General features: G+C 36.3%; 1 protein-coding gene and 1 pseudogene across 1 annotated transcript; one reads left to right on the top strand and one right to left on the bottom strand.

Annotated features, from left to right (window-relative positions):
- Nucleotides 1–2095: 2095 nt before the first annotated feature.
- LOC123246279 lies at nucleotides 2096–15897 on the top strand (annotated as a pseudogene).
- Nucleotides 15898–19207: 3310 nt separating this feature from the next.
- On the bottom strand, nucleotides 19208–20234 carry LOC123246278 (olfactory receptor 2T6-like). The gene has a single exon (XM_044675200.1). The coding sequence runs from the start codon at nucleotides 20165–20167 to the stop codon at nucleotides 19208–19210; it is 960 nt and encodes a 319-aa protein (XP_044531135.1). The 5' UTR covers nucleotides 20168–20234.
- Nucleotides 20235–21688: the final 1454 nt, after the last annotated feature.

Here is a 21688-nt window from a genome sequence, read left to right as displayed (position 1 = left end):
AATGACAATGATGAGACATCCTACCAAACTCTGTGGGATGCAGCCAAGGCAGTACTCAGGGGGAAATTTATATCCTTGAGTGCATATATTAACAAATTAAGGAGGGCAGAGATTAATGAATTGGGTATGCAACTCAAAAAATTAGAAAGCGAGCAAATTAAAAACCCTCAGATGAAAACTAATTTAGAAATACTAAAAATTAAGGGAGAAATTAATAAAATCAGAAGTAAAAGAACTATTGAATGAATAAATAAGACTAGAAGCTGGTATTTTGGAAAAACAGATAAAATAGACAAAGTACTGGTCAATCTAATAAGAAAAAGGAAAGAAGAAAACCAAATTGACAGTATTAAAGATGAAAAGGGAGACGTCACCTCTAAGGAAGGGGAAATTAAGGCAATCATTAAGAACTATTTCGCCCAATTATATGGCAACAAATATAACAATTTAGGAGATATGGATGAATATTTACAAAAATATAAATTGCCTAGATTAACAGCAGAAGAAATAGAATACCTAAATAATCCCATATCAGAAATAGAAATTGAACAAGCCATCAAAGAACTCCCTAAGAAAAAATCACCAGGACCTGATGGATTCACAAGTGAATTCTATCAGACATTCAAAGAGCAACTAATCCCAATACTATACAAATTATTTGATATGATAAGCAAAGAAGGAGTCCTACCAAATTCCTTTTATGACACAAATATGGTACTGTTCCCAAAGCCAGGTAGACCAAAAACAGAGAAAGAAAACTATAAACCAATCTCCCTAATGAACATAGATGCAAAAATCTTAAATAGAATATTAGCAAAGAGACTCCAGCAAGTAATTAAGAAGATCATCCACCATGATCAGGTGGGATTTATACCAGGAATGCAAGGATGGTTCAACATTAGGAAAACCATCCAAATAATTGACCATATCAACAGTCTAACAAACAAAAATCACATGAATATCTCAATAGATGCTGAAAAAGCCTTTGACAAAATACAGCATCCATTCCTATTGAAAACATTGAAAAGTATAGGAATAGAAGGACCTTTCCTAAAAATAATATACAGTATATACCTAAAACCATCAACAAGCATCATATGCAATGGGGATAAATTAGAAGCCTTCCCAATAAGATCAGGAGTGAAACAAGGATGCCCACTATCACCTCTATTATTCAACATAGTACTAGAAACACTAGCAATAGCAATTAGAGAAGAAAAAGAAATTGAAGGTATCAAAATAGGTAAGGAGGAGACTAAGCTATCACTCTTTGCAGATGATATGATGGTATACTTAAAAAGTCCTAGAGAATCAACTAAGAAGCTGGTAGAAATAATCAACAACTTTAGCAAAGTTCCAGGATACATAATAAATGCACATAAATCATCAGCATTTCTATACATTTCCAACACATTAGAGCAGCAAGAGGTAGAAAGAGAAACACCATTTAAAATCACCGTAGACAATATAAAATACTTGGGAATGTATCTATCAAAACAAACACAGCAATTATACGAAAACAACTACAAAACACTTTCCAAACAAATAAAACTGGATCTGAACAATTGGAAAGCCATTAATTGTTCATGGGTAGGATGAGCTAACATAATAAAAATGAACATTTTACCCAAATTAATTTACCTATTTAGCGCCATACCTATCAAATTACCAAAAAACTTCTTTACTGAATTAGGAAAAACTATAACAAAATTCATTTGGAATAACAAAAGAGGCTTCCGGGTTAAGATGGTGGCAGAGTAAAAAGCAGCTCTTAACCTCTCCTGACCAAAACATATAAGACTCCTCAAGGAGACATAAAAACAAACCCAGTCGAATGGAGGGACACCACAACAGGGCGCAGTGTGGAAGGTACGTGGAATCGGGACATTTCCATGCTATAAAGGGTGAAACAGCTCTCACTAAATCGCGTGCTGAGCAATCACCCCCCCACCCCCTCCACACACACCACCTATAACGCCAAAGCCAGCCAAAAAGAAATAGAGCAAGTTTGGGGCACCCATTGAGTCATTGGCAGCTCCAGGGCCTGTTCCTGAAAGCAGCAAGATTTAGGACCCCAAAAAGCTAAAGAACGCGCATGGACTCTGAGCACGGGCACAGAGTACGGGCGCAGGCAGAGGCGCGGGTGGAGGCAGACATAGGCGCGCGTGTGAGCGTGAGAGAAGGCTCTGAAACCCTGAGTGGGGAACCAGCACAGACGGGTATACAACTGTGGAAGCAGTGCCCTGAGACTTGTAAAGGAACCTCCAGCAGAGGACCAAGCAAGGGGGTCCACCAGGGGGCTTGACCTTGAGAAAAACCAGAACTCAGACCTCAGGACCCAAAAGACTGCAGACAGACCCTGAACATGAGGATAAAGCTGAGAAGCTGCTGGGATAACAATGGCTACCCAGAATCAGGAAGCTCAGACAAGAAAGATTAACAAGAAAAAGAAATCTTTAACACTTGACAACTTTTACACAGAGAAAATCCAGACAACCGAGCAAATAGAGGGGGAGAACAAACAAGCATCCGGACCCTCCCAAAATAAAAATGAAAACTCGTCACAAGCTCTTGAAAAGTTCAAAACTGAGATGACGAGAAAGATGGAAAAGATTTGGTTAGAGAAATGGAATAACAAAAGGTCAAGAATATCAAGGGAAATAATGAAAAAAAAATGTGAAGGAAGGGGGCCTAGCAGTACCAGATATTAAACTATACTATAAAGCAGCAGTCATCAAAACAATATGGTACCGGCTAAGAGATAGAAGGGAAGATCAGTGGAATAGACTGGGGGTTAATGACATCAGCAAGACAGTGTATGATAAACCAAAAGAGCCCAACTTTTGGGACATGAATCCACTATTTGACAAAAACTACTGGGAAATTTGGAAAACAATATGGGAGAGATTAGGTTTAGATCAACATCTCACACCCTACACCAAGATAAATTCAGAATGGGTGAATGACTTGAATATAAAGAGGGAAACTATAAATAAGTTAAGTGAACACAAAATAGTATACCTGTCAGATCTCTGGGAAAGAAAAGATTTTAAAACTAAGCAAGAGTTAGAGAAAATTACAAAATGCAAATTAAATGGTTTTGATTATATTAAGCTAAAAAGCTTTTGTACAAACAAAAACAATGTAGCCAAGATAAGAAGGGAAACAACAAATTTGGAAAAAATTTTTATATCAAAAAACTCTGACAGGGGTCTAATTACTCAAATATACAAGGAGCTAAATCAATTGTACAAAAAAATCAAGCCATTCCCCATTTGAAAAATGGGCAAGAGACATGAATAGGCAATTTTCAGGTAAAGAAATCAAAAGTATCAATAAGCACATGAGACAGTGTTCTAAATCTCTAATAATTAGAGAAATGCAAATCAAAACAACTCTGAGGTATCACCTCACACCTAGCAGATTGGCTAAAATGAAAGAAGGGGAGAGCAATGAATGCTGGAGGTGATGTAGCAAAATTGGGACATCAATGCATTGCTGGTGGAGTTGTGAACTGATCCAACCATTCTGGCTGGCAATTTGGAACTATGCTCAAAGGGCTATAAAAGAATGCCTGCCCTTTGATCCAGTCTTACCATTGCTGGGTTTGTACCCCAAAGAGATCATAGACAAACAGACTTGTATGAAAATATTTATAGCTGAGCTTTTTGTAGTGGCAAAGAACTGGAAAAGGAGAGAATATCCTTCAATTGGGGAATGGCTGAACAAAGTGTGGTATATGCTGGTGATGGAATACTATTGTGCTAAAAGGAATAATAAACTGGAGGAGTTCCAGGTGAACTGGAAAGACCTCCAGGAACTGATGCAGAGCAAAAGGAGCAGAGCCAGAAGAACACTGTACACAGAGATGGATATACTATGGTAAAATTGAATGTAAGGCACTTCCATACCAGCAGCAATGCAATGACACAGGACAGCTCTGAGGGATTTATGGTAAAGAATGCTACCCACATTCAGAGGAAGAACTGCAGGAGAGGAAACATAGAAGATAAACAATTGCTTGAATGCATGGACTGAGGCGGACTTGATTTGGGATATAGACTCGAAACGACCACACCAATGCAACTATCAACAATTTGGAAATAGGCCCTAAACAAGGACACATGTACATCAGCCATGGGTGGAGGAATAGCAGGGGGTGAAGGGGAAAGTAGGGGCATGAAGCATGTAAACAGGTTAAAATGAATATTAATAAATACTTAAAATTTAAAAAAAAGAACTTATGTAGATGTACCTGGTTCCCCTTCATTATTCCCCACATCACTGTTTCCCTGCCTATAAATTCTTTCCTTTATTTCTATTATATCCTCCTCTATTTGCAACTCCTCCTTAATCATTTCTTTGTAACTTTGTGTTACATCCACCAACCCATAATTCATAATTTCTTCTGCACTCATTTTGTCCTTCCCACTTTCCTCTGCCACATCATTGTCACTGCCCTTATCTGTTCTTGCAACAACTAAGGCTGCTTCCTCGATTCACAATTTGGTACATGGTCTTTCTCCTTGAGACACATATTCCTCCATTTTTTATAAACTAGGGGAATTACTGAATTTGGCACCATCATGTTCACAACATCTGGCCTTTACTTTGTCACTATATCTGGTGTTATTCCTGTTATTATTGTTGTTATCGTTGTTGTTGTTGTCGTTATATCTAGAATTATAGTAGGTGTTTCACCTGTTGTTTTTATTATTGTTATTGTTTCTATTCCCAAAATTTATCTAAGATTTAAACCTACGGTTACAAACAATATGCCCAAATTTTGAGCACAAGAAACAACTCTTGATAGAGATGCTATTATTGCTGAAGGATTGCCTAGGCCTGCTCTGGCTCCTCTGATTGCTGGACATAAGAGCCATGTTCTTAATTTCCTCAATCTCCTTAGCCTTTTGAGCTTTCTTTAGTTGTCTCTTCAGCTCTGCAATCTCCCTATCCTTTTCTGAGGCCTTTGATTGCTTAGGCTCACTATCCCTAGACTCATGGAGGTATGCAGCAGTCTTTCTTAGTTCTTCAATGGGCATTGTCTCCCATCATGGGCAATGTAATTTGAAATAAGCCTGGATGTGGTTTAGACAACCTTTTACAAACTGCCTCCTGACATGCTGGATGTTATCCTCAGTTGTCATGTCCCTGAAACCTAGGATAGTTTCACCTGCCTCTAAGAGCCTGTCCAGGTAAAGGCTTGGGTGTTCTTCTTCCCTCTGCCTTAATTTCTCAAAGGGCCCCATGCATTTGGTCATCTTGCATGGAGCCTCATAGATTCTGCTAATCCTCTCTACACCTTTTGAGATAAGCCATGTTTGCATGTGAGGAGAGATCAAAGTCCTGGTGTTGCTCAGGGCCACAAGGCAAGATTGGGGTTGCTTCTTGTCTCAGCTATAAATTTTGCCTTCTTACTAGGAGTGTATAATTCTGAAAAGAGCAATTCCACATCCTCAAATGTTGGGTTGTAAAATCTCACAGCCCGTTTATATTCTTTTATAGACTTATGTGGGTTTGTGTAGAACTGAGGAAACCTCCTTTTTAAGATCTCCAAATCACCCCCTGCGAAAGATTTGTAGCCCTTAAAGTATATAATGCCCGAGTCAGGTTGTACCACTGTCCTAACGGTAATGGGAAGGATAGTTACATGGAGCTGCTTCAGCCCCTGCAACCTGTTGTTCTTCAGTGTTCTTATCTGTAGCCTGTTGTGTAATATCACCCCCCTTTTTTGGTGTGACTGCACTTTCAATAATCTCTAGCTGCATGATTGTCTTTGCATCTAGATCCTTTCCTTCCCTGATTTGCTTGTTTATCTCAATGAGGGTTTTCATTTGCTTCACTAATTGCTCCAAAACTGGGTTTGTTATTTCTGTTCTTCCAAAGGTAAATGCCAGAACTTTCCTCAATATTATCAGTGCCCCATAAAATGTCACAGCCATAGCTATCCCCAATGGCACATATGCCAAAGCATCACCCACTGATATAGTTAACCACATGTAAGTATCATATATTTCAATCATTTGTTTGAAGAATTGGGGAACAGTTATCAGCCAAAAGGTAGCACAAGCCTGCCAAATCCCATATATTAGCAAACTAGAGCACCCCAGTGTAACAATGGCCTTGTTGATGAAGCTGGCCATACTAATCATTTTCCCATTCACATTCTGAAATAAAAATCTTAGGCTGGCTGGCCAAAATTGTTATGTTTATCTTAACGGAGATATTTGGGAAGCTGAAGTATTGGCCAGAAACCAGAAACCTGCAGGATTCACTCCTCCCACACACACAGGCTTGAGTGAGAATGGAGGGGCATAAACTGGCTCAGTGCTCCTTTTCCCTCTCCCAAAAAGCAGTTAGAAATCAGTTGGAAATGGAGGTTGATCAGATAATTTCTAGGAAGGCTAGGCAAAGCTTTCTCCTTAAGATGTTTACTTTCTCAACTGATTTCCCCACAGGTTTGACTAGGAAAGATAAAAGAAGCTTGATGTCTAGCAGCTATCAGGGACGGAACAAGGATCTGACTTCTTGGGCAGGCAACTGAAAGGAACCAAGCTTTATGGAGGTTGTAAGTATTCCCAAAATAATAGCCAAGGCACAGCTATCTCAAAGATGAAGTTTTACTGATAAAAGAGGAAGGGAAAGGAAAGAAAGGGGGTTCAAGGATTTGGATAAGATCTGGGAAGCCCTGAACTGTTAGGTAGTGTAAGAGGGAGATTTTTGGTGTTTTATATATATATATATATATATATATGGTGTGGCCACCAGGAATCAATAATTCAGATTGATTCCATAATTAAAATAGACCCAAGTCAGGATCAGGTTTAAGGTAGTTTATTTACAATTAGAAAGGGTAGAAGGTAGGGAAATAGAGAGAGGGAGAGCTTGGTCTGGACCTGCAGAGGCCTGGACAAGGAGAGAGAGAGGGTTAAAAGGCTAATTAAACTAAATTACATGCCACAAGGCCTTAGCAATCAGAGAGGCAAGAGCCTACTTAAGGTAGAGTTTGGAAAACACCAAGGTAGGCCAAGGAAGTCAGCCTAACTTACCCACATGGCAATTCAGAGTGGAAGCAGCCTGAGGTCTCAGCCGAGATCCTTCAGCACCAAGTTCAAAGCGGGAACTGCCCCAACAGGAAGTAACCAACATACTTGAAGAGATAGTGTCTCTCATCACTTTCTGTCGGTCCACCTCTAATTCAAGTGGACAAATGGCAGCCTCTACACTGATTTGGACTGCCCAAAGGGCTGTCCCTTGTTCTTGATTTGTTACCTATTGTCATGTGTGGGTAACTCATCTCCCCTCCTCACTAAGGGAGGTGGGGATGACATCATCTCTGATAGTAGAGTTTTGACCATGAATGGGTTTAAGCTAATTCTATTCACACAATAGAAACAGCCCCTCCCAACCTCGGGAGGGAATGGCAGACTTTATAACTAGTTTGCCCTCAAAGCCTATAATTATCACTTCTAATATCTGAAATAACTAAATGGTAACAAAATGCTATTGCAGGAAAGGTCTAATTCATCTACACAGGCAAACTGCTGAGCAGAACCAAAATAGCTTTTGCCACAAATGGCCTCCACAGCAATCAAACACTGGGAACAGCAAGCAGAGTCATCTGCACACCTCAACCCCCAGGAACCAACTGTCCCTAACTGCCTTAAACTGCCCCTCACCCAGAGTTATCTGGGGGGGCCCTGGAATTCTGGGTGAAGCTTGACACTGTATCTTGCAGGAATTCCACCCTGCCATTTCCATGTTACGAAAAGTCATTGGATTTGCAACTGATATTATTCATTTATAGATCATTGAATTGGATTCACCATTCAAAAGAAATATATCACTGATAAACAATCCCTGACTCTTACTTCAATTCAAACAATGTTATAATCCCTTCCCTCCTTTTGCTATATTCAAAGCAAAGTGATATAATAATTGAAACCCCAGCAATTTGACTGTATATAGCAAGCCAATATGTTCCACTGTTTACTTAAAAAACTGTACACACTCCAAGTGATGTTTCAATGAAAGTTAATTTGAACCTCTTGTAAATTAATTTATTTGTATAATTTCTGAACATCAATTGGAATAACTAATTACAGATACAAAGAAACAAACAATACCCTAGATTTATATGAAGGTCAAGGTTTTATTGTTTTTCATGCAGGAAATGGATCTGATTTTTGTGTAAAAGACCTTTCACTAAATCTAAGCTATATATATAATTTTGATTTTTAAAACATTTTTTTTATTTTAAAAAATTGTATTTTTCCCTGAATTTTTAATTTTCTTATTGCAATGTTTAAATACCCTTATTACTAAATATCTAGGGCCATAACCTCTGAATTCTGGTGCTCAGGCTCTTACCAATGGCTTAGGTATCAAATCTCCCTCCATCAATGCCCTAACAGTGCTTATCTGGGGAAGGAGAAAGAAATGGGAAAATATGGAGAAGAAGAAGTAGGGAACAACTATTCAACAGTTTCCCATTTGAAGTAAACATCATGGGGATGACAAGGCTATATATAGTAAGAACAGAAAAGTAAGGAAGGTACCAGATCATAATCTCCATTCTGTACTCTATAGGGCCAAGGAGACAAGGAAGACTTGCTCCTTTCCTCATATCCTAGATGCCACAAGCCAGTTCTGGTTCCAATTAGCGAAAAAATGTGAAATAAAATTGAGTCCTTTGACTTTTTTTAGCTCTTACATTCTGTCTCAGAATCAGTATTGGCTCTGAGACAGAAGAATGGTAAGGACTAGGCAATTGGAGTTAAGCGACTTGCCCAAAGTCATCCAGCTAGGAGGTATCTGAAGCCAGAATGAATCCAGGACTTACCATCTCCAGGTCTGGATCTCTATCTATTAAACCACCTATCTGTCCCCAGAGTCCTTTGATTTTAAAATAGAAGTCACACCATACAAGTTGGCAACAGCCATGTCCCTGGAGTCTTCTAAGAATCTTTGCAAAATCCATGAAAGCTGGTTTTCCAGTGAGACTGTAAAGACATAATCCCTTTGGCTCAAAGTTGGGGCTTCCTATCCCTCATGTTGCTGGGGACTACTTTAGTGTCCCCAGATTGACTAATCCTTCAACCAGAAAAGGTTGAATAGGCAGGGATACATTATTTTATTGGTCCATTTGTTAAAAAAAAAAGAACCAACAAAAATCCCTATGAAAATCATCATAAGAAGTTAATTTACAACTTTGGGTTTCTGGCTGAATGTCTAGCATCTTTCCACACACAGAGAGTGCACCTTACTATGTGTGAAATATATTTATTTTGCTAAAATTGCTAAAACTTTAGACCTTGACCCTTGTATCTCATGACCCAAGCCAAAGTGAGAGGAAGAGGAAACAGTCCAGACACCAGTTCCATTAAAGCATCCATGTTAGAAGTAGTGAGAGGATGGAGAGATGTCTGAGAATTGTAAAGGGCAATTAAGGGAGAGAGGGACAGAGGGAGGATGGGCTATGGCCATAAGGGAAAGATGCGCCTCAACTCATCTTGAAATTAACTTTTTCTTTTACGTCCTTTTCCTCTAAAAGCCTCTGAAGAATCCATGCAAGTTTAAGTTCTAGTGGAGACAGTGAAGGAATAGATGTCCCTCTTCATCTCCCTCCCTCTGGATACCAGTCTACTCTAGGAGGTCCAGCAGGCCATGAGCCTAACTCTAGTCCTACTGCTATCCAGCTTCCAGTTGACCTTCTTGGATAGCAGGACAGCAATTCCACCATAGCAACTTTTAAAGAATATCTTTCCAAATGGATTTAAATCTGCATTTTTGTTAGGAATAGCACAAATACAAAAATCCCAGGATAAGGACCTGAAGGAGCATGAAAGTAAATGCATAAAGATGGAACTTCAAGGTGGTATAATGGAAAAACACTATTTCAAATCAAACCAATTCTAATTGAACTATGACTCAGCTATTTACCAAATGTTCCAAAATGGAACATTTTATCCAATTCAATTTTATTCAAGACTACTAACATTTATTAAGATCCTGCTGTGTACAAAGAACTACATTAGGTACTGCAGTTACAAAAACAGAAAGCAAATAGTTCCTGCCTTTAAGGACTTACGTTCTGTAAGGGGATGCTATTCTATACAGTTAAAAGATAATTCAGGAAGAAAAAGAGTATAAACAATGATAGAATTTGAGGAAGCTCTCAAGTCCTGAATTGTGCCTAAGATGTATCTTGAAGGGATTCTATGATATCTACACTTATCCTAAAGGTTTCTCTTTTTTTTTTTAGCAAATTTTATAAATATTGAAGCACTATGGATGCTTTAAACTAAAACAGCACTAAAAATGTGTTATTGTTGTTATCATCACCAAATCACTTCATACTCCTTTTTACTTTTTCAATTGCCTCATTTCCATAGTTGTCATACCTCTTCCCCTATCCTACACACACACCTTCATCTAGTTCTATCATCCACATAGTAGCTAGGAAGTCACTTCACATTCTGGGCCTGATTTTTTTTATTTGTTATAATTAGAATCAAGTACAAACTCTCTCAAACTCACAACATCCAGAGAAGGGTTTCCATGACTAGTTTACAACCAATAAGTTCTGCTTGATCCCTTTCCCCACATTCAAGGAACAAGAAAAATGAATGAATATGAATTTTTATTTTTATTAATCACAATAATAATGATTTACATTTACACATTGACATATACTTTATAAGAACCTTTTGAGATGAGATTATTTAAATAATTATTTTTATCCTTATTTTTTTCAGAAAGGAAATCTAGGTTGAGAGATGTTATATGACTTGTCAACATCATCAAGTAGCTAGGTGACAGCTCTGTCCAGTGTTCTTTCCCCTGTAGCTAATAAATTTAGAAGTCTTTGCCACTACTATCACCCCAAATCCAACCTTGGTAGCCAATCAGTTATAGTAAACTCTATAAGCTTCTTTATAAGTAAATCTTAGTAGTACTTAGTAGTTCTTAGTAGTAGAGTCCTTAGTAGTACAGAGAGGTTTTTCTTTGAATTTCCACAAATTAATCTTATTTTTCTCTTTTTAACAACATGCTTTCCAATGTCAAGAAGGGTCCTGAATTCTCTCATAACCCATATATGCATCAAATCTTTAGAGGACTTCCCTATGAAGACTTATATTTGCCTAGCTTTCTATCCTAAACTGAGGGATTAAAAACATGTCTACCATGCATTATCTATCAGGACTCTTAACTAGGCATTTTGGTACTCGGGAAAAGTCAATTTATTGGACAAGATTGGTATCACAGAGGATAGTGTGCTTCATTCTACATGACTAGATTCAGTCACAGTGGAAGATAGGGTGTCATATCCCAGAGTACTGTCTCAGCCCCCATATATGTAAGTAAACAGGGAGGAAGCAGAGGAATGGAGTGAGGGGAGACATGGAAGTGGTAAAAGCTGCACTTCAGGCTCCTCAGGTTGCAAGCTGACTACAAAAACAGCACTGCACAACTTCAAGAAGATCATGGTGATTCCAACAGAGACCTGCGAAGCCATCTCATATTTTGTTCATTTTGACAGACTATAGACCTGACATCAGTTAAAGTCTTCAATAGCCATTCATTAATAAAATTCACCACATTAGATAATTTTACATGAAGAAACTAAAATATACTCAACAGAATTATCCTAATAGACTCACCCAAGTTTTAATCAAATTCTCCAAATGGGCAATATGCACCTATTTTATATTGATGTGATGAATTTTTTTTATGACAAGGATCATTGCAAATTGGCCTTAGGCCAATCTGATAGTGCCAAAAATCTAGTGAAGAATATAGCCAACACTAAGTATACTTTATAAAATACAGCTCAGATGTGCAGCTCTAGGCTATATGTGTATGATTATCAAAGACAGAAATAGAGTCTGAATATCTGGAAAAAGTGAGTCAGCATTTATCCCATCTACCAACTACTGATCCAAATATCTGGACACTGCTTCTGTGTGGGTATCCAATTGCTGGAAAATCCGGTTTAATTAGTAAGGTGACAAAAACATACATGGACATGTAGCCTTATGCCTTTGTAACCAAATTGTTGTGTGTAGAGCACATGCATTATAAATATTTTCATTGGCAGGTAGTTGATACTCCAGGGATTCTGCATCACCCTCTGGAACATAGGAGCATTATTAATATGGAGGCTGTAATGTCACTGGCTCACCTTCATGCTGCTCTGCTATGTCATAGATATGTCTGAACAGTGTAGGCATGGTCTGGAACTCTTTAAAAGTATTAAGCCAAACACAACTATAAAACCATTTCCACTCAATTAAAGCTAGGTCTAAACAACTGGAAAAACATTGATTGCTCATGAGTAGAATGAGCTAACATAAAAATGACCATCCTACCCAAATTAATTTACCTATTTAGTGCTATATCTATCAAACTACCAAAAAACTTTTTTACTGAATTAGAAAAAAACTATAACAAAGTACATTTGGAAGAACAAAACAGCAAGGATATCAAGGGAAATAATGAAAAAAAATATGAAGGAAAGTGGCCTAGCAGTACCAGATCTTAAACTGTACTACAAAGCAGTAGTCATCAAAATAATATGGTACTGGTGAAGAGACAGAAAGGAGGATCAGTGGAATAGACTACGGGTAAGCGACCTCAGCAAGACAGTTGTCAATAAACCTAAAGAACCCAGCTTTTGGGACAAAAACCCGCTATTTGACAAAAACTGCTGAGAAAATTGGAAAGCAATATGGGAGAGATTGGGCCTAGATCATCATCTCACACCCTATACCAAGATAAACTCAGAATGGGTGAATGACTTGGATATAAAGAAGGAAACTATAGGTAAATTGGGTGAGCACAGAACAGTTATACTTGTCAGATCTTTGGGAAGGGAAAGTTTTTAAAAACCAAGCAAGAGTTAGAAAAAAATCACAAAATGTAAAATAAATAATTTTGACTACATTAAACTAAAAAGTTTTTGTACAGACAAAACCAATGCTACCAAAATTAGAAGGGAAACAACAAATTGGGAAAAAATCTTTATAACAAAAAACTCTAACAGAGGTCTAATTACTCAAATATACAAGGAGCTAAATCAATTGTACAAAAAAATCAAGCCATCTCCCAATCGATAAATGGGCAAGGGACATGAATAGGCAATTCTTAGATAAAGAAATCAAAACTATCAATAAGCACATGAGAAAGTATACTAAATCTCTAATGATTAGAGAAATGCAAATCAAAACAACTCTGAGGTATCACCTCACACCTAGCAGATTGGCTAAAATGAAGGGGAGAGAAAAGAATGTTGAAGGGGATGTGGCAAAATTGGGACATTAATGCATTACTGGTGGAGTTGTGAACTGATCCAACCATTCTGGATGGCAATTTGGAACTATGCCCAAAGGGCTTTAAAAGACTATCTACCTTTTGATCCAGCCATAGCACTGCTTGGATTATACCCCAAAGAGATAATAAGGAAAAAGACTTGTACATAAATATTTATAGCCGCACTCTTTGTGGTGGCAAAAAATTGGAACATAAGAGAATGCCCTTCGATTGGGGAATGGCTGAACAAATTGTGGTATCTGCTGGTGATGGAATACTATTGTGCTCAAAGGAATAATAAACTGGAGGAATTCCATGTGAACTGGAATGACCTCCAGAAATTGATGCAGAGTGAAAGGAGCAGATCCAGGAGAATATTGTGCATGGAGACTGATACACTGTGGTACAACTGAACATAATGGACTTTTATACTAGCAACAATGCAGGAATCGAGAGCAAGGCTGAGGGACTTATAAGAAAGAAAACTAACCATGTTCAGAGGAAAAACTGTGAGAGGAGAAACACAGAAGAAAAACAACTGCTTGAACACATGGGTTATTGGGAATATTATTGGGGATGTAGATACTAAATGATAACTCTAGTCCAACTATCAATAATATGGAATTAGGTCTTGATCAATGATACATGTAAAACCCAGTGGAATTGTGCATTGGCTAAGGGGGGATAGGGGGAACTGAGGAAAAGGGAAAGAACATGAAATATGTAACTAGGAGAAAATATTCAAAATAAAAAAAGAATTTAAAAAAAAGTATTAAGCCACTTTTTGCTAATAAGTCTCTCTCTTATAGTTATAGCAATCAAATGCAATATGAACAATTGAACTTCCAAAAGAAGCCTAGGAAATATTTGTAGGTTTGGAAGCTAAACAAGCACCTTAACTGAAGAAAATGTTATATATCATTTGTGTAATTCTCCTTCTATATAGTTAATCCATTAATGCAAAATGTTTTCCATATGAAAATTTGGTTTGTATAAAATATTTTGTCATAAATAATCAAATGCAATTATTCCATGGAAGAAAGAGTTGAATGGGTAACATTTTTAAACCAAACCGAATTTTGGTTGCTCTAAAATAAAACAGTTAAAACAGAGGCTTGTGATAGACTATTTAAAATTTTTTAATATTTCAGTTTTCCTTAATTACATGTAAAAACAATTTTTAACATTTTTTAAAATTTTAAGTCAAAATCTCTCCCTCTCTTCCTCATTTCTCTCCTCCAAGGAATAGTAAATAATATGAAACAGATTTTTTTTGTAAACATTTACCTTCCATCTTAGAATCAATAATGTGTATTGGATATAAAGCAGGAGACAGTAAGGGCTAGACAATAGGGGTATATGACTTGCACAGGGTCACAGAGATAGGAAGTATCTGAGGCTAAGTTTGAACCCGGGATCTCTAGCCTGGCTCTTAATCCACGAAGTCACCTAGCTGTCCCCTGATATAGATTTTACATGGGCAATAATGTAAAATTTTTTCCACATTGGTCATTTTGTGGAAGAGAACTTGAACAAAAAACAAATAAGAAATAAAGTGAAATATGGCATCTTTTGGTCTGCATTCAGACTCCATCCGTTCTTTCTATGTAGGAGGAAGGCATTTTTCATCATGAGTCCTTGAGGATGGTCTTAGATCACTGTATTGCTGAGAAGAGGTAAGTGATTCACAATTATTTTTATGACAGACTTTTGACTCAGCAAGTTGAAACCAAAATGAAAGGAAATAAAGTTAATGAAGTACTCAACAAATTGCATTTAGCTGTACAGAGCAAAGCAAAAGAGATGCTAAGGACAAGCCACTATTCAATCTTGAGGGTATAATATACAAAAAACGAATGGAAATTAATGTACTCAAAAATAAAAGGGAATGAGATCTTGAGCTGGAAATGAGAGATTATTACATTTTGGATCTTCATAAATATTTAATCTAGTGAATTAATCTGAAAAGTATGATAAAATATCAGAAATAAGGGAAGGTTATAATATGGCTGACTATATTGTCCACACATTGAGGAAAAATTGAAAGAGTTAGAGGAGAATGAACTAATAAGACAAGCTGCTAGAGAAAATAACAGTGAATCATAAACTAAAGATGAGGAAATGATGGGAATCCACTGGTTGGCAAAACAAATTCATGAGAAAAAGAAATTAGAAATTCTGCAGTACAAAAAAAAAAATCAGAACTCATTGTTTTGTACTGCTAAAAAAATTCAGTGGAAAACATTGAAAAATGAGATGCACAGACTTAGTATTGACATGAATGATAAATATAATAGCCACTATGTCAATCAGGCAAGATGATCCTGGAGTAGTACTAGGAAATGTAAATGTGAAGAATCTGTTCTTTCTACTTCTAAAAGCCAAGTCTCAGTTGCTTGTGCACACCCTGAATATTTCTAGTTGGAGAGATGAGAAAATGGTGAAGAAAGCTAAAATCATTATGAAAGACCTTAAAGGAAGATAATTCATTTGGGGAGATAGGGAAAAGCTGATAAGCAAGTGCTTGATATAAAACTGAAACATTTGTACCAAAAGAAATCTAATACAAAAGACAGAAGATAAAAATATCCTATTGAATTTAAAACTCATGTACTGTCTTATCTGTTTTCTTGCTAAATGTGACCCTATACAACTGGTGACTTGATTTGGAAATTGAGGAGCAATTCAAGTAGCTATGCAGAAAGACTGAATAGACAACAGCATAAATATAATGAATCTCTTACTATTTCTTGGGAGTATTCCTTCTATTCTGTTGATTTTCAATACAGAAAAATCCTAATTACTTGTTCTGGAAGTTGGATGTTAGTGTTTCTCTTTCAAGGTAAAACATCCCTATCTGGTGGACTCAAGAATATTGTCCTGTAGACCCCCAGTAATTTTAGTTATATGGAAAGGCATATAATCTGTAAGGAAAGCACTTAGGAAGGGATTTTGTTAAAATGTCCAAAGTCTGTGGTTTCAGAGATTTGATATATCATTTGTGCAATTATCCTTCTCTATAGTTAATCTATTAAGTATGGCCATTAATGCAAAATGTTTTTTGCATTTGAAAATTTGGTTTTTAAAAAATATTTTGTCATAAATAATCAAATGCAGATATTCCATGGAAAAGGGAATTGAATGGATAACACATTTTTAAACCAAACAGAATTTTGATTGCTCTTAAATAAAGTTTGAGATATTTTTTAATCTAAAAAAAAAGTCAGACCCTATGCAAAGGGGCATGACTTAGGCATGTTGTCATGCAACATGAAGAACTTTCAAGAACCTCAGGAAATGGGCACAGCAAGTCAGGTACTTTAGGAAGTCAGGATCTCCCAGACCTCTTTCCCTGCCCCATTTATATTTCTGTCATCTAAATCTGTATTCCACTTTTCAGTTTACTTTCACTCACTATGGCAATTCAAGGTTTTACAAATAATTTTCCTCAGCATAACCCTGTACAAATATTATAATGATGTATGAATTACTGAAAACAAAGTAAAATAATTTAAAATATTAAAATAAAATATATCTTTAACTTCTTTTTTAAAAACTTAAAAAATTTCTTCTTTTTGCTATAATCACTAGTTTTTTATAATGTGGCACTGAGTTAACAAGATTTTAACACATTAATTTTCATTACATTACACATTAATGATAACAGATACCATGTTGGATGTCAACATACCTTTGAATAAGGTCCATTTTTCCAACTTTTGTTTTAATAGTTCATAAGTTTTCAATTGGGCTTATATAATGATATCTTGATAAATGTCTTAACCTTTCATGACCTGTGGCATGGATGAAAGGGTGTATTGCTCAATGAGGACAGGTCTTCTGAAATGAAAAATTCCCTATTTTTGAGAGTGGATGTTCTATAGTTTGATGAAGTTGTCCAATCTTACAAGCCCTGATGGACTTCTAACAATTGTCTTGGCATACCTTTGAATGAAAAAGTGAATTTTGTCAATAACAGTTACCTTTTTTCATCTGCCCTTACTCCAGTCTTTGCTCATGGAAAAGATTTTTTTCTTCATTATAATGGTTAGCAGCTATTTATTGTTTGCTTTACTGATCTTCTTCCTGTTCTTCCAAATTCAAGAACATTATCTCACACTGTTGAGGAATCAAAACAGTTTCCAGATTCCTCTGAAGGTCTTTGTTTATTTTCTGAGGATTAATTATGCAACAATTAGTCATTTCTCATTTTTTTACCTCATTTTTCTTTGGGCTTCAATATTACTGATCCTGACTATTGTGAATTTGAATAATCCTTGAAATGAATAAGTTCCCCACACCAACAACTGATTCAATATTATAATAGCTATTCAAATCTAATCTTGCACATTTCTTTAAAGTAACATTCTTTAAAACCATAGGATAAAAGAACAGCAGAAGACAACAATTAAATACATGTTTATGGCACAAAATCCAACACACCTGACAAAGATTTAACTAAAAGAGAGAAGTGAGCTCATTCTAATTTTATATGATCAAGGTCAGACATTATGAGTCAGCTTAGTGTTAGCAAAAGAAGGCACATGTGACCATCACTAACATAAAATGAAGTTATATCAAAATTATTCCTTAGAACAAGTGATTTTCACACTTTTGGGTTATTCTTATTTTACAAAAGAGAACAATGAGGTTAAAGGGGCTGAAATATTTTTTCATAGTTTGTTCAGCAAGAGAATGGAAGAGTTGAGGCTTGAAACTAGGTCTCTATTGAAGCCAAATTTATTGTTCTTTCTACTGAATAATGTTATCTTTCTCATCAGGTAACTTTTATTAAGCTCCTTCACCACCTAGTTACATAAACAGAAATATGATACATACTCTGGACTGATTAATTTTTTTAAAACTAGGTCAGACACAAAAAATAATATATATTCTTACACAAAACTAGGAATTTCATTAGAGATTGAATTCTTTAGAGTCAGAACTGACTCTAATCTGATGCATTCCTAATTAGACAGCTAATCTGATGAATTCCTAATTAGACAGCTATCTGGGCTATAGGATAGCAGATATAGAAATTTATTGTATATTTTAATTTGAATGAAATAACCAAATTTATTCTGTGAAGGAAGGGAGGGAAGAAAAGAAGAGAGGAAGGAAGGGAGAGAAGAAGGAAGAAGAGGAAGAGGGAAGGGAAGAGGGAAGAAAAAGAGGGAGGGGAGAAAGAAAGAAGGGAAGAAAGGAGGAAGAAAAATAATAAGGGAGGAAGGGAAGGAGGAAGAAAAGGGAGGAAGGGAGAGGAAAGGAGGAAAAGAAGGGAAGGAAGAAGGAAGAAAAAGAGGAGGAAGGAGGAAGGAAGGGAGGAAGGGAAAAGAGAAGAAATTAGAAGGAAGGAAAAGAGGAGGAAGGAAGGAGGAGGAAGAGGAGAAAGGAAAGGGAGGAAGGGAAAAGGGAAGAAATTAATTTTTTTTCTTAACCTTTCATGTGTGTAATTTAGGATCATAATTCTACATAAATCTAAATTTTTTTGCATACAAGGATGCTATTTTGATAATACCTTTTCCTAGGTACCTTTCCACAGATGAGAGACTCAACTTGATGTATTTTTAAAATCAGCATTAAAGGAGTCCCTCTGTCTGATTCTTCATTCAGATGTAAGGGGACAAGGGAAGAGGAAAGGAGCAAGTATAAATGAAGTGCCTACTATGTGTCAGACACATATGCTAAGCACTTTTTACAAATATCTCATTTTTACAAATATCTCATGCTCACAACCCTGTGAGGCAAGAGCTATAAAATCTCCATAGATGAGGAAACCAAAGTAAACAGAAGTTAAGTGACTTGCCCAGTCATACAGCTAGTAAATGTCTAAGGTTGAATTTGAAGACTCTATCCACTGTGCCATCTAGCTTCCCCATTTGTATCTGTATGGTTAGAATTCATCTCCAGGTACCCTGGGTATCCTTTTGCACCTTCCTAGTGCTCTCTTCAATGCACTAGTTACATCCTTATTCCTCAGGCTATAAATAAGAGGGTTAATCATGGGTGTGAGGATGGTGTAGAAAGCAGAGAAAATTTTATCTTTGACTGGAGTATGGTATAATTGGGGCAGCATATAGGTATATAAAGCTGCCCCATAGAATAAGGTCACTACCATTATGTGTGAAGAGCAAGTGGCTAGGGCTTTCTTTCTCCCTTCTGCTGAGTTCATATGATGCACAGTGATGAGGATTTTGGTGTAGGAGGTGATAACAACAGAGAAGGGTATTAGCAACATCATGACACAACAAATGTACATCACCATCTCATAAATAGCTTTGTCACCACATGCTAACCTTAGCATAGTGGGTGCCTCACAGAAAAAGTGATTGATCTTGTGGGAGGCACAGAATGGTAAACTCATTGTAATGGGGGTGAGAAGGAAACTATCCAAAGAGCCCCCAAACCAAGAGCTGGCTAATATTATGAAACAGATCTGTCTACTCATGAGAACAGAGTAGCGTAGAGGATGACAGATGGCTACATAGCGGTCATAGGCCATGAGACCCAGCAGGAAAAACTCAGCTCCCACAAAAGTTTGGTACAGAAAATATTGAGCTGTACAAGCCACAAAAGAGATAGTCCCCTGATCTGAAAAGTAGCTCACCAGCATCTTTGGGACAATGGTGGAGATATATATGATGTCAATGAAAGAGAGATGACTGAGTAGAAAGTACATTGGTGTTTGGAGGCGAGTGTCTGTGTTGATCAAGAAAATCATGGCCCCATTAGCTATCAAGGCAATGAAGAAGATGATGAAGATAATAATATAAATGAATCCAGAAGCCACATTGTGACTAAAGAACCCCATGAGGAAGAAGTTAATAGGGTTGGTTTTGTTGTCTCCATCCATTACTGTTGTGACAGACCTTGGGACATCCAAAGAAGAATCAACATCAAGAGAAGAAATTATGGACAGGAGTTCTCACCCACCTAACCCAAGCCTGAAAAAAAAAAATTAAGTTAAGTGACATAGTGTTTGAAATACAAAAATCAGGTAAATTTTATGCATTCAAACACATAACACATATTTTGTATATGTATATAAATATATATGTCATATATAATCTTATGTCATATACACATGTCTACAATTATATGTAATTTTAAAAGATTACACACTTGCATATATATAAAATCTCATTTCCTTCTTTCTAAGTCACTTTCTTCTTATCCTAATGAAATTCTGAAGCCTCCTACTGAGCACAAACAAAAGTAGACATTTGCTAAGTAGATGCTTCATTTTATCACTCAACTAGTTCACTTATATTGGGATGAAATTAAATAAATATTCAGTATTCATTTCATTTGGGCTATGCATTCTCACACACACACACATAAATATATAGAGAAACATACATGTTTCTCAAACCACTAATTAAAGCAGTTTAAAACCAACCAGTCAATTAAGTGAATTGTTTAACTGAATCAGTTTAGCAATTCAGACAAATCAGTAAAACAGGTAGCCCTGTTTAGAAACAGCTGAAGTCCATGTACCTAAACTAGAACATAATTGGAAATTATGCTAGCTCAGCCATATTCATGGTAGACAATAAATCTTGTGCCTGAATGAAATCATGATGGGATCATAATGGGACAATGAATCTCAATTGTTAATAAAGATTAAGTTATTAATATTTTGTTATAATTATATATTACAACAATGACAATTATTATAATCAATTATCATGATCTAGTGATTTCAGCCTAATCTAAACAATTGAAACATGATTTTAGTAATCAATAATCCACTTTTTACTTTGACAAGGAAGAGGGTATTTATTTGTGAAAAGAAATTATGGGAAAACAGTTACAACTGTATATTCAATATCACTTAGGAGGATCTTTATGAAATAGAAAACTAATTCTAAGATTGATATTATGCCCAATTTTCTGAACAAAACTGAAATACTGTATAGCTGCTTAATTAAGTCTTCTGAAATTTTATTGGAGGTTTCATTTCTTTTTATGATGATGAAAACAGTGACCAGCATTTTCAGTTCTATGGTATATAAAAAGTATTGCTATTCTCTGCAGAGCCTAAATGAAAGAATCACAAATTTCTATTCATGAAAAGAAGAGGGGATTTTGTTTCTTTTTCCTAATTTCACATTCAATCTCTCCTCAGAGGCAGAGTTCATATATGTTATTCCTTATGTGGTCTACGGCAGTGATGGGAAAACTTTTTAAAGAGGGGGTGAAAGAGTTGCCTTAGAAATAGACTGACAGATGAGCATTTCCTTTCCTTTGGCCCCCTCTTTAAAAAGTTTGCCCATCACTGGCCTAGGACTTTGTGGACATTTAGTCAGTTATTATGTGCATATGATAATGATTCCTTTCTACCAAATATCTTAAAGCAAGTTTAAATTTAAAA

Source organism: Gracilinanus agilis, chromosome 4 (genome assembly GCF_016433145.1).
Source record: "Gracilinanus agilis isolate LMUSP501 chromosome 4, AgileGrace, whole genome shotgun sequence".
Taxonomy (NCBI): Eukaryota; Metazoa; Chordata; class Mammalia; order Didelphimorphia; family Didelphidae; genus Gracilinanus; species Gracilinanus agilis.
This window is presented reverse-complemented; position numbering and strand designations above follow the sequence as displayed.

Bases quoted from the DNA above. Each gene is read 5' to 3' on its own strand.
- LOC123246278 (XM_044675200.1), bottom strand. From the start codon at position 20,167: ATGGATGGAGACAACAAAACCAACCCTATTAACTTCTTCCTCATGGGG.